Genomic DNA, 14,066 nt, shown 5'->3' with positions numbered 1-14,066 from the left:
AGCCCAAGGGATAATTAGGGTGTGAGGTAGGACAAGTGAAGGGGAATTACAGGACAGTGGAAGGACATTGGGGAAAGAGGCAGAAACATGAGTGTGTCTGATTGCCTAGAAACATGCTTGTATATGTGCCTAATTTTGTGCATGTGTCTTCGCCTTTTTACTCTTAGTAGAAATACCTTTTAGATTTTAATACAGAAATACCGATGGGCTAATTCAGATTTATGTTTTGAGTCACAACTGCAACAAAAAGCACAGAAAGCTGTAAAATGAGGGCTAGAGAGAGAGAGACTGTCCTGACACAGTAGGACAGCACTGACAGTATGCATTTGTATTAGCAGAGACAAAGACAATAAAGCCTTTATTTCTCCAATGCAGCCTTGAGACCACGACTTAGAGGTGACCCAAATTCAGATGTTTCCCTCAAATGTGGCTATGTTGTGGGGGCATGGTGAAACAACACAAGTGTTCAGCTGTGGCTGCTCGCTGGGCGGCAGCTGTGTTTGATTATCAACTAAGCACTCATCTATTTAGTTCTGCAGTGAGAGTGGAGCCGAATGACAAACTGGGAGAGAGCTGCAGAGCGCTTGTACTTATTGAGCGGCTCTTTATGCACCAATCTGTTATATTAAGAGGGTTTAATAAAGTCTCCTCTGCGCCTAGAAACAACACTGAACTCGTCACAGTGGCACTGTGTCACAATGTCTATGTTCAGGTGTAACAAACATCTCAACAGTAAAAAAAGCACATAGAATCAGTTATTGTCATTGTAATTTCTCATATGCCCACTAAACACTAGTGTGTTTATGTGTGTGTAGAGAGTTTGTGTGTCTGACTTACTGTGCTGTCCCATGAGTTGGTGAAGCTTGCTCAACGTCTCTGTGTGTTCGGACACTGAGTGGTTCTGTGGGTGCTGGTCATGCTGCTGGGAGTGAGGAGGCGGTGTCTTACTGCTGTAACTGCACACAAATGAAGGTAGAATGGTTGGATAGTTCATCCCCCCATTCAGTCGTCCAAGCAAGGTTCCCATGCCCTGGGTGACAGCATTGGGCTCGTCGCTGCTATTTCCATTCCAGTTTCCTCTTTGGACAGGAAGAGACTTCATCTCCAACTCCTCTCCTACCTCCACTTCTCCATCTCCATCATTATTTTCAGGAGTCACCACTGTGATTGTGTGCAGTCCCCCGTTGCTGAGAGGACAGTGCTGGTGCTGATGGTGCTGCAGAAGGTTGTGGATTGGTCTCAACCACGGGACGCCACCTGGGCCAGAGCCTCCACAGCCCCGGTTGAAACCATGGCCGTGTCCATTCCCTCCACCATTAGTACCGGTTCCAATTCCATTAGGATTCACCTTTTTACGTCGTTTACTGAGGAACAAAAAATAGGATTAATACTACACAAGTCATACAGTTCATTCAAGGGTTATACAACATCAGATTGTATTTTTGCGAGTATTAACGCTTAATTGTGGCACAGTATTTTACAAAGTCTCTTCTTGGAACCAAATTCACAATGCTCATGTACTACTTTTCCACAAAGAATCTCTTTGTTTTTCTCTCTCTTTAATTTCCACAATGCTGTCCTCATGAAGTGTTTTGAGTGGCTGTGAAGCCAATATCTCACCTGTGCCATCCAGAGTATATCCTCTGTACCCTTCGAGTTAACTTCCGATAGAGATGGCTAATGTAGCGAAGCATCTCCTCATAACATGAGCCTGGTTCACTGTAACTGGCCAGTGTGGAGTCATTGGACATGTAGCGAGCACGCTGCTCCCTCATCAGGGCATTCTCCCTCTGCTTTGTCTCTGAGAACTGGGTGGCGATGACCACCAGGCACAAGTTGATCATGAAGAAAGAGCCCACCTGATAGGTTTAAACAGTGATTATTTAGAGCAAGGCTTGAAAAATGGGGGACTGGTCTTCATAAGGACCAATAACATAACTTTTGTTTTAATATTTTGTTAACACTATTTTGAGGTAAGAGTAACACAGCAAGATGGTCCTGTGTTAAATTCTCATCCTTTTCTGCATAATGAACACTTTTTTATGAACCAACAGGGTGAGATGGAAAGTAGGTCATACTGCAGAGGAAAAATGGCATGGCAGTGAAATCATGTCCAATAACAGTACAGTCCAATGAGGGTAAATGAATGAGAGTTCTGCTTGGAAAACAGTTATAAAGTTCGACACAGCACATTGCACGGATGCTGAGTTCATCATCATTGCAACCACAATGCTGCAGACCCCACTGTACTGCTCTGCTCTGTACTGAGCTGTTTAAATGAGTACTATTCAGAAAGAGGTAGCTAAGTAATGTTTTAAAAATGCCATTTCCAAAACTTCAAGAACTTCCTTGACCAGCATTTGTAAGGAAGAAGGGCAGTATCAGTACATCCTGTGTTAATAACAATGACAAACAATTGTGTTTTTTAACATAGGACAGATGTCAAGGATGTCACCTCTCCTTGTCCATACATTTTGATTATCCAGTCGAAAAACTTCACTCTACCTTAACAAGCTATGCCTGCCACTTCGTTAAAGTATGTTCCCCACACAAAAAAACACCTCCAGCTTCCTTCAGGGTAGTAAACATGAGGGGAAATCAGGCCAAACCAAAATAACCAGAATAATTCTACGTATACGCGCAGTCGCTGCTATACAAGGGAAACTACAGCGTTTATATACAACCTCCTCAATCTCAATCCTGCAGCAGGGAAGTTGTTAATTTCAAATGAAATACATCTTAATATATTTGACAAACAAAAATGAATAATGAGAAGTGTACCTACTATAATGAGCAATATGAAATATATAAAATTGTAGAAGGAGTGAGCATCCATGACATAGTACATTATGTCGACCCATCCTTCCAGTGTGATGACCTGTAGGCAGAGAGAAAGACAGATAGAGAGAGAGCAAGTGAGAGAGAGAGAGAGAGAGAGAGAGAGAGAGAGAGAGAGAGAGAGAGAGAGAGAGAGAGAGAGAGATGTTACAGGCAGGCATGTGTATTATTATATCTTACAATTACACTCTGTCATAGTTCCTTCAAATGTTTATATTTAATTACACACATCTGACATTCACAAGCATACTGTACACATTCCAACGCAAATGTGTATTGTGTGTGTTTGTGACTCCTGAATATCCAATAAGTTGCTATACACAAAGCAACTAATTCCAGAATAAAATAAAAAATCGTGCAAAATCATGCAGCCCAGTGATTCACATGGACAAAATACATGTGGAGCAGATGCCAGGGCATACTCCGTCCTAACTGGTGGATTTTGACGAGAAGAAATTGATTGAATAACTTAAATCAACAAATCCCTCCCTGCCGGGCTTATTGATCTCTAAACAAACATGACACTGTTCTTGAAACCCATTAAACAATCTCGTGCTGTGTTTTTGTGTGTAGTCCAGTGCAGGGGCAATACTCTGATACAGCAGCAACATTATTAAAATGTCCTTCACCCAGTTGTGAAGCTTTGTACCTCCTGTCTTCTTAATCTGTCACACATTTGGACTACCCAATCATGCCTTCACTTTTAGCTTTCCTAGTTCTTTCCCTCCCTTCTTTAACAGAGGTCAGTCATTGACTTCCCATGGGGCATGACCGAGTTTGAGTGATATATTCTGCATCTTGCTGTCAGTCAGCCGTCATCAAATGTGTATTAAATCATTGTACATGTCTTCTAGTGAAGAAAAAATACAGAAAGGATGAACCAGTGTCTGGCAAAGGTGGACTCTCAAATAAGAAACAATCTCAGAATAGACATAGGATTTAAGATTAAACCTAATTAGATTTCCAAAATGTTCAGAGGGAACACGTGTCGAAAATGGCAGCAAAATCGTCTAAATGTAAATAAATGGTGTAGAAAAGATGATGAGAGGCTTGTGTAAAGAACAAAAACACCATGAAATTGAATATTTATGACAAATTGACAGATGTGAATCCACCAAGATTTAACGCAACATCTTTACAAGGAAAACCGTGATTTTTTTTTCGGACGAGCAGCAGACAAAGAAACAGGACAGAAAACAGGGTCTTCCCTGGTGGACGTGATTACAAAAGATATTTTTATATTCTTTTAAATCAATGAGGATTTCAACTGGTGAAGGGATCTCTGCGTATTTGGAAGCCAATTATTCCAGGGTCTTAACTGGTATGAATACGTAAGTCAATGTGTTAACAGCTTGCTTAATACTGTCTGAGTCCCAGGGCAGCCCTGAAAAAAATTGAAGTTTGCGTCGTGAGCAGCACTGTTTTTAAAATATCTGCACTGAAATGTATAATTATTATTCTCTATTTTCAAACATACTGAGTGAAAAAGCTTTCGATACACGGATAACAAGTCCGTGAAAAGCACCTCATATTATGTTTAATACAGCTCCTGCTTCTGCTTCACTCTTTCTTTCTCAGTTCCTGTCACCTTTACCTTTGCTTTACCGTCCAATTCTCTTGTTAATGATAAAAGGGCTGTAGGTATATGTGACAAATGCAGATAATGTTTTGTTGTTGAGATGTAAACGCAATATGAACAGCAGGAACCCATTAATTCTTAAAATCCACCCAAATGTTGTAAAGGTCACCCCACCACCGCTTTAACCATTCTCATTGATAAAGTCATTTGCATGAGAGTTTTGATTTGCCGTGAATTGGGACCTATTGGTGGAACACAAACAGTTATAGCCCAATCAACTTAAATGTTATTTAACGAGTGAAAGAATGATAATTATCCATGGAGCAAGGAGGCTGCATGGGCTTAAAAAACCAACTGTCCCAACTACTGAGATCCAATCACAATGCAGATATAATCCAGATAACCAGGAGACATGTTGAAGCAAGGTGACCGACACTCCCAGCAGAATCTACTTGTTTTGTGTTTCCTGTACTTTTCCATAGTTCAGTGAATCCCACTCGAACCATATTGGTGCTCTTCACTTGGCTCAAGTTTTATTTCCCCTGAAAAGCAACAACTTGAGATATCAAAGAGATCTACAGGGTCCCCCGCTTCAAAACTCTAGATCAGTAGGATTCTGCTGGTTTGCTGCCTCATTCATTGACACAAAGGCGTTATAGTATAAGGAAATGATACCGACTTGGTATATGCAGATGGTGCATAGGCGCTGCATGGTGCATGGTGCATAGGCGCTGCATCTTGAGGATGAGCTTGTGCAACAACACCAGCTGCCTTGAGCTAATACTGCAATGGTGTGCAATGATTGATATTGGATGTCTGATAACTTTCATAAATATAATAAATAAATAACTAAAGTGGTGTAACTGTCAAATATCATCAGGTTTCAGCTTCTCAAATGTGGAGACTTACTGATTTACCCCGTTTCAAATCCAGTGCAAATGATGGAGGGTCCATAGTTGGCTCAGTGTCATAACTTTATCATTGTCATGTCTTAACAGTAGATAGTGTTAGGGCAAAGGCTGCAATAGTGAAAGCAGTTTTTGATAGTGTCCTAAGCAGAAATCAGCAAGACATTGTTTATATGGAGAGGAAAAAGAATAATACATGACCCTAATGGCAGGAGTGGAGGGGTTTATCAAAGCAAGAATTCACCATTTCACCAAAACTGGAAAATAGCTCATGTATGTGCTGTTTTGAATTGATAAGTGATTATTTTAGGAAAGATACATCTGATTGTGTGTATCAATAGGTTACCCCTCAAGAATCAATGTAATACTTTGTAATGTAAAACTTTCCCGTTTGCTTTCTTGAGTTAGATGACAAAGCATCTGTCAGTTTTGTGTATCTGTTTTGCTTACACAGATTCATTTTTACTATGTGTAGCAAAAGAAAATGTTGAGCAAACTGTTTGCTACAATCAAGCAAGTAAATGACAGCTGCCCACATGCAATAAGTCCTGAACGTAGCTCTGAGGGAATTCTAATATTCAGGTTACTAGATGACAACATAGTAAACATATAATTATGAGCATTTTGAGCTGATGACATTTGACTGAAGCAAGGTTGTTAAACAAGAGTTAATATGTCTTAAATAAATACCTTCACATTTAAATCATTAATTTGAATGATTTCATGACATGACTGTAAAATTGCAATTTCAGGGTCTGATTGGTTCCTCTCACTGGTACATTGACACCTTGCTGTGTGTATGCTCCTCTCACCTGGAATATGGCTATCCAGGCGTAGGCGATATTGTCAAAGTTGACCGCTCCTTTGTGAGGGTTGAGGTCCCCAGGACGACAGACATTATAGTACTTATTCCAGTTCACACAGCCATTAACACTTGCCCCACCCACCACAGGGGGTGATCCAATCAAAACAGAGCTTTGATGGGGAGCATCCAATGAGCACTCTGTTGCGCCGTCGCTGTAAGCTGGCACATTGTAGCAGCGCAGCATCCCGTTCGCATGAGGAGCCGAGCAGATAAATGGGCTGTCTTCACCCTCTTCAGACATGAAGTAAGGACTTATGGACAAGTTGTACATTCTGGATGGAAGAGAGAACAAAAAACACATTATAAATGCTGCTAACACAAGACTATGCTGCATGTATTACGAATACACTAGGTGTGTTCCAAAGCAATTAATTGTTTCCATGTTTCCCACACATGCATCTTTTCCTCGCATCCCATCTGCACAACAATACCTGTTATTATTAAATGTATGATTGTTTTATAGTTTGTTAGTCTTTTTGATTAGAGCTACACTATTTTATGGAAAAACTAAATTCACCATTTTATTAAATCAACTAAGAGGCTTCAGTGTGTTAAAGGCTACTTTTTATTTCTCCATTTATCAGAAGACACTTCTCTGTGCATATTCTCAATGTGAGAAATCACCTCACACTGCACATATTTAACATGCGTTGTATACTCAGGGAATGACAAAATCCAACTGATTACATCCATACACCTTCAATATATTATTTACAAATACTTGGTGGATTGAGTGTATGACAACATACTTATTTATCATAACACTATCGTGGTGCAGCAGGTACCGTTTAGACCATCAATAAGAATAGTGACATTAAGCTGTTGAGCCATCGGCTTAGTTGGATGTGTTGCTTGAATCACAAACTGTGTGAAATAGCATTGCTTTGCTTTTTTTGAACGTCTCATTTATTTAATCTCTCCCTGGCACAGCACAGAGTAAACCGATTCCTGTAGCAGAATGCCAGATAAGATTTTTAGGAAGGTGCTGACAGTGTCTGGCAGGCCTCAAAGGTGACAGCATTGAACTGTGACTACTGCTGTTGTCTGTCATAATATCATACAAATCCAACTCTGCTATGTGCCATTTAAGTTTACCTCGGTAGCCCTATGACAGAATAAAGATGTTGTCACTCAAATGCACACAAAACTTGAAAACCAGAATGTCAGCACATCCAGATAATAAGATTGTTTTCCCTTTGTCCCCATAAAGATTCTAGGCTTTTTCACAGAGAAAGCACAGTACAGTAGAGTACTGCTACAGCATATAGCAATACACAAAACTGAAGCTATAATTCAGAATCTAATTTAGATATTTTTAGTATAGTTATTGTGTGTGATATTGTTGCCGTTTTATAATGAACTTAAACTATATAATATGCTGAGTGAGGAAACATAGCAGAACGCCCTGTCTATGAAACATTAAGCTGCAGTTCTCTTGCTCTGCCGATCTTTATTTCTCTTCTAGACATACAGAAATACAATCATCTGCTTCAGTAAAGTGCACATGGCTTTTCTCTGATTTTTGCTGGAGTTGGAGTTGAATATTTCCTTTTGTTGGTGGTATTAAGTTCAAAAAGAAACCAACGTCTCCAGATTACTTCAAGACGGCCAAACTTTCAGGGGAAACAGAGTTTTGAATGCTAACCTATAACCCAAGAATGCTGCCCGAGGTCGTTTTTACACTTTCAGCACTGAAAGAAACCAAGTAAGAGAAAAACAATATAGTCCTTACGTTCTGATATCCTCTCCTAGGAAGCAGCGGTTGCGTAGTAGCCCCGCCCACAGTTGGACTCCAACAATACCGAAGATGAAGAAGACGAAGAAGCAGAGGAGTAGGACGTTTCCCAGCATGGGCAGGGTGTCCAACAGCAGTGTCACCAAGATCCGCATGCCTTCACAGGACAACACAGACATGGAGGTGACATCATAATTATATCAATATTTCAAACATAGACATACAGTATACTGTAGGATGCATGCATGGGATGTTATTTGTGTATTGTACAAACATATATTTGAAAGCAAAGATATGAATCTATATTTGTATCGTTTGCTCTCGATTCAAGCAGAACCTAGCAGCTGACAACCTGCATGAAAGAAGTGTTTTCTGATGAGAGAGCTTTGAACCTACAACTTCCTCCCCATACCAAGGATAATGAGAAATGTGACATCATTTCAACTACTGCAACTCGCAATTGCTTCCCTGTGGCTAACATTATGTAACGCATTTTGTCAGCACCCATCTCTGGCTGTCAGCTGTGTTTGTTGTCAGCAGAGAAAAGGTTCCAAGGTCCCTGAGGTTCAGTGTTCAGTCCTTTTTCACATGTAACAAAGCCTTGTTGGACTGGATTCGCTGAAATAACACACAGTCACGCTGAAACGTTCTTATTATACTACATTGGTATTATATATTTTAAGAAGAATTTGTCATTGTCAAATTCGGCACGCGCTTGCTAGCCTGCTAGCATCACCTAATGTTACGGTGTCATTGACGCAACCAAACTTGATAGCAGCGTCATTTGTTTGACTGACAGCTGATTGGCATATAATCATTTTGTGACAGAAGGGGTTGGGCTGTTGGTGAATTTGATTGGATAGAAATTTAAACAGGTTTACTGTTTGCTGGTAACTTGCGAGCGACATGTTGGAGAACCCTGGGTTAGATAGTATTAGTTGTGCCTAACATTACACAACTCCAGGATGGGGTGTGTGATTGATGGGATAGTTTGGTTTTGGGGTGGGGTCCCTTTTTTCCCCCTTGTTCTTGTCAGTATTTGTACACGTCGCGTTTTGTTGCTGTCGTTGTTACCCTTCACTCTTCATGGTTGGGGAGGAGGGGATTCATGTTTAAGTGTTCACATCTTCGTTTGGTAGGGATCTTTGTTTAGGCTGTGCCACCATTCGAGCATATTTAGGACAGTGTACAAAATTTGCATAGGTTGTGTAACTTCCCTCTGAAATACAAATGCGCCAACAGTCATGCTTTCTTCTGCATTAAGTGAAACATGATTATGTAATTGTTGCTCATGCAAGTGGACATAAGAACGTTTAATCATTTTTTTAGTTACTCATTGAAAACAAAAATAAAATGCTAATGAAAAATTTCTTGTGGAATCAGCAACAGGTGTGAAAATTCCCTTAATGTGATGATACGTAAATCATTCTGTCATGGAGTATTCACTGTAGCCGGAGCAGCTGTTGTCTACCAGTTCATGAAATGCAGCTCACACATTCCATAGCAGTGTTAGATGTAAGATTTCATCACTGTGCAATAGGACAGAGAAAAGGTAAAGTCTGTGTGTATGCATACTGGTGTGTAAGGCATTTGGCAGGGGACTTGTGGCAATAACATATAACAAACATAATGAGAAAAACACAAATCATCCTGGCTGCAGTTGAAAATACTCCTCTGATCAAATCACAGATGATTGCAATTCGATGGAAAAGAGGAGGCAGTGGGAAAAGACTAAAAGAAAGTAAAGATGAAGAGGAAACAGAGAAAGCGTTGTCTTCAACACCCTCAGGGGGCTCTCATAAATACATGTGTAAGTGTGACTATATGTGTGTGAGCTGTGGGGTATGTGAGTGTGTGTGTCTTCACTGACCTTAACTTTACAGCCCCAAGGTAAACCTGTCACTACCACCCTTGCTGGGACAAACAGCCCCTTCGGGGAGCTCTTGAAAACGAGTTACATAAACCACATTTTACTTTGCCATGTCCAACGAAATAATGTTTGAAGGCTATTATTGGCTTAACATTAAGGAGTTACTCTCAAATAAATGTTCAGGCCTCGCCAGAATAGAATAGTGTATGTGAATACTTATGCGTGATAGTTTGTGATGACAGAGACAAATAGCCTGTCCTGCTTATTGATTGTGTTTGGGTCGTCTGCAAAGCCAGAACTGCCACCCGGGATGATTCCAGTTGATGTTCATGCTGAAGCCGGCTGCGTTGGAAAAAGTTACATTTTAATTCTACAACATTTTTTACATTGTTTGCAAGGAAAAATACGTGTCATTCTCATTTCTTCTAATGCTGACCTATTTTTTGTAAGTATAAGATATCAATGTAAACAATTACAAACTGACCTTTTTACTCTCCAGCAAAACAAGTGTTTTATCTTAATGACTGATTAAGTAGGGAACTTTAAGCTCTACAATCAATGCACTGCCACTGTGGGGGCCGCCATGAAGGTCTCGTGCTGTTTTTTTAGGAACCAGTTTATCTGCCATCTGTTGCAATTCAATAGACTCAAAGCCTTTTTTGCCGTATAATAATCAAACTACCTCATGACACAATGCTTTCTTGTCTGAATTTCCAGAAAAAATATGTAGGAGACCCAATGTGACATTATGGAATATAAAAAGGAAATAATTCATTCAGTCATTTTCTACATAGAGACTAACTTACAGGGTCTGTTCAACATCATTCCCCAGGAAAAGCCAGTGTTGATGCGGACTGAGTTGCACCGGAATGCAATATCGGACTGCTAACTCATCTCCATCAGTCTCAAGAGAACTGGATTTATTACACCTTTTCATTTCACCAATTAAGATAATCATTTTAACCAAAATAATTTCCCTTTTTGAAAAGAGATGATGATTTAAGACAAAGTGAATCACCAATTTATTTCAATAAAACTGCTAACAGTCATCATATTTTCTCAGTCTTGTCATGTTGTTCCCCCCACAGACGAATCTCTCTGCTTGCCTCTTATACTGTATCTCCTGTAATCCTGCCACAGGGATTTCCGGCTGAGCCCTCTCAATCAAGTCCGGATCTCAGACCAGTCAAGTAGTGTTCAATGTAACAGAGAGTACTTCTGATATGAGATTGATTTGATTGAATTGTCTTAATTGGATGGAATTGGGTTTGATTGGTATTTTTTATTAGAAAAGGATGTTGGTGTGCATTTTTCAGCCTCAATCAGTCAGTCATTAAACTTGAACTTGTTGGCCTAAACAAAAACTGCTGTGTGACTCTGCTATGGTTTAACTATTACTGTGTTGAAAAGAAAGAAAGAACTGTTAACACCAAATTGCTCCCAATACTGCTAGCCTGAAGCACAAATAACTCCCCTCATGTATGTTACTTAATAATCTGCTACACTGTTATGGCACCATTGTCAAGTGATCCTCTTCGGCTGGAGATTCATGGCCACCTCTGTCACAGAGCTTTTAGGGAAATGACAAACTATGTTCTCACACAGCATACATACAGAATAAGGCTGTGGACTGAAAGAAAACACCTGGCGATAAGACTGGCTGATTCGGCAACTTACTGTTTAAAGTGATGAGAATAAAAACACCAGGATGATCCATTTCCTGGTTGTTTTATCTGGGCACTCCTCTATAAAGAGGTAGAACTACTTTAAAAGGGACAACATTTGTAGCTTCTTAATTTGAGTGGTCAAACAAAGCTAATAACTAATGGCACCTCAATTCTATTTAGGTTCAGCAATGCCAGGATTCTGGTATGAGACATTCTGGCTCAATGGCTAGACTTACTGGCATACCTAAATGGAATGGAGGCCTTATTTATGTTAGAGTAAAACCACAGCACCAGTTGAGAGGGTTGGCATATCTGATCAGAATGGCCCTATGAAGTTATGCCAGATAAATTTGACAAGGAGGACACAGTGCACAGCCAGGATACAGCAGAGAGATTAAACATACAGCGTATTACATCTGGCCTGGCAAACATTTAGGAAGGGAAGAGCTGGAGGATGTGGCTATGGAGAGGGACACCTGGGCTATTTCAATCAGCCTCAATAAGCCTTGAATTAAGAGCAGAAAATGGGTGGGCGACAGATGCACAGCACCTGTGGCTTTCCTTCTATGACAGGTCAAAATGTTTGCAGCAAGAGGATTGCACTGACAAGCTCAGACAATGTTATGTTGCTGCCATTTCCCAATCCAAGACAAACTTTAGGTATTTTTTATCAGCGATACATAGCATGGATCAGAGCCAAATTAAGTCGATCTCAAGACAATCGTCAAGTCCAAGTGGTTTAGAGATTTCAGATGTTCTTTTAGTTTGCGCGACACTGACAAATCCCTTAAACAGCAATCAGTAATAGCCAAAGACCAATGTGAAAGACAGGTGACAATAGTAAAACTCCCACATTCAGACGATCTGCCTGCTTTCAAACTTTGTCTTATGCACAATTAAATGCACTTGAAAACAACTTGTAAGGCAAACAGCTTCTCCACAGTGGCAAATAACAATGAGTTGATTTTTTCCATGAATTCACTTTCACACTGCCATAGACACATTCACATGTATGGGGGACTGGACTCGAAGGAAACAGAATTTACTAATGTGTTTGTTGAAACCAGCAGCTGAGTGTGAAGACACTTTTTTCCCATCTTCTTATTTACACTTCTGTCTGTATACATTTTCATTTCCTTTTCCCATTCTGGCTCATGAGCAGTGGAGCATTTCAGGTGCACTGACAAATACAGTAGGGTGCGTCACATTAATGCGCACGTCTGTGTGTGCATTGAATGATGTAATATGTCGGTGTGTGCATTGAGTGAAGTAAGATGATGATGAAACCTGTGTCATGCACACTTTCACAGACCCTTGCCTCTCTGTTTATGGGCAAAGTATGAGACACGTCAATGAAGGCTTACTGAGTGACAGACTGGTGTCCTTTTTATGGAAAAAATAAATGATCAGCCAAGGATGGATCATTTTGGTGTACATCCTTTAACATTGATTTCTTGATTAACAGGCCAGTTTCTCACAAACATTCCTGCGCATGTTGCAAAACATTGCAAAATTCTTACTTGGCACTCTGTTGATGGCCCGCAGTGGCCTGAGCACTCGGACAGTACGGATGGCTGACAGGCTGGCGTTATGGCCATCCAAAGAATACTCCATCACCCTGAAGAGAGAGATACACAGAATCACATAGGGGCACATTTTCGTTCTTGTAGTACCTAAATATCAAAAGTAATCAAAAAGCACTGTGAGATACAGACCCTGCCATGACGATGACAAAGTCAAGTCGGTTCCATGTGTCACCCAGGTAACAATTTGAGCCAAAGATTCCCAGGGCCACCATCTTGATAACCATCTCCACAGCAAAGAATGCAAAGATGCAATCATCCAATACCTGTTTGCACAGAATAAACTATACAGTTAGAATTGATGTATGACAAAGACAACAATAACAATAACAAGAGAGATATCAAATATTTGCCAAGTTTCAAAGTGTAGTTATTGTGAAGAATTTATACTTCAAGGCAACATCTGAATAAACACAAACTGTTTCAATAGATGACAGTTGCTTATTTAGAGGAAAAATAAACCTCCAACAGCTCATCATATATTTATGGAAAAACTAAGAGATAGTCCACACACTGAGCCTTTTGTTCCAAAAAGTTATTTATGAGAGCAACATTTCAACCAAAGTGTTCACAAAGGTGTTCAACAAGCAAATGTTTTTTTTCCTCATGGTGGTTAGTCCTGCTAAGGAATAATTACAGGTGCAAGGTCAGACTTACCTGTAGAATGAGGCACCACTCAGACTGGCAAGTGACATCTTCACAGGGCTGGAACATGCCCAGAGTCACACAGTTGAGCAGGATCACCAACATGGACACGTGCTCGAACCACGTGGAGGAATAAGGTTAAGGAAAAAAGCCATACATTATGACTAAGTGTATAAAGTCAAAAACACACCAACGAGGATCACTTACTTAATGCATAAGAGGTCAATATGCCCAATGAATCTAAATCAAATCAAATTTATTTGTATCGCCCAGTGTCACATACAATGTCTCGAAGTGCTTTCAGGTCCACAAAAGTAGACTGTTCCTGGCCCAACCCAAGGCTCGGAAGCAAGAAACACAAGGAATACTAGGAAAA

At 40.2% G+C, this 14,066-nt stretch overlaps 1 protein-coding gene across 1 annotated transcript in view; it reads right to left on the bottom strand.

Moving 5' to 3' along the window:
- The window catches only part of LOC142992595 (voltage-dependent T-type calcium channel subunit alpha-1H-like), a 49,101-nt gene extending 35,292 nt beyond the window's left edge, over positions 1 to 13,809 (bottom strand). Inside the window, exons 1-8 of the mRNA XM_076143081.1 lie at positions 13,703 to 13,809; positions 13,178 to 13,311; positions 12,983 to 13,080; positions 7,923 to 8,082; positions 6,138 to 6,462; positions 2,786 to 2,878; positions 1,621 to 1,859; positions 838 to 1,364 (exon numbers count right to left, since the gene is read on the bottom strand). Coding sequence (XP_075999196.1) covers positions 838 to 1,364; positions 1,621 to 1,859; positions 2,786 to 2,878; positions 6,138 to 6,462; positions 7,923 to 8,082; positions 12,983 to 13,080; positions 13,178 to 13,311; positions 13,703 to 13,795 — 1,669 coding nt within the window. The 5' untranslated portion in view covers positions 13,796 to 13,809. The remainder of the gene's footprint in view (positions 1 to 837; positions 1,365 to 1,620; positions 1,860 to 2,785; positions 2,879 to 6,137; positions 6,463 to 7,922; positions 8,083 to 12,982; positions 13,081 to 13,177; positions 13,312 to 13,702) is intronic.
- Between the last annotated feature and the right edge of the window lie 257 nt (positions 13,810 to 14,066).

The sequence above is a fragment of the Genypterus blacodes genome, unplaced genomic scaffold (genome assembly GCF_046128005.1).
Source record: "Genypterus blacodes isolate CSIRO-AG114 ecotype Tasmania unplaced genomic scaffold, CSIRO-AGI_Gbla_v1 ptg000022l_1, whole genome shotgun sequence".
Lineage (NCBI taxonomy): Eukaryota > Metazoa > Chordata > Actinopteri > Ophidiiformes > Ophidiidae > Genypterus > Genypterus blacodes.
Note: the sequence above shows the minus strand (reverse complement) of the source record. Positions and strands in the feature narration are given on the sequence as shown.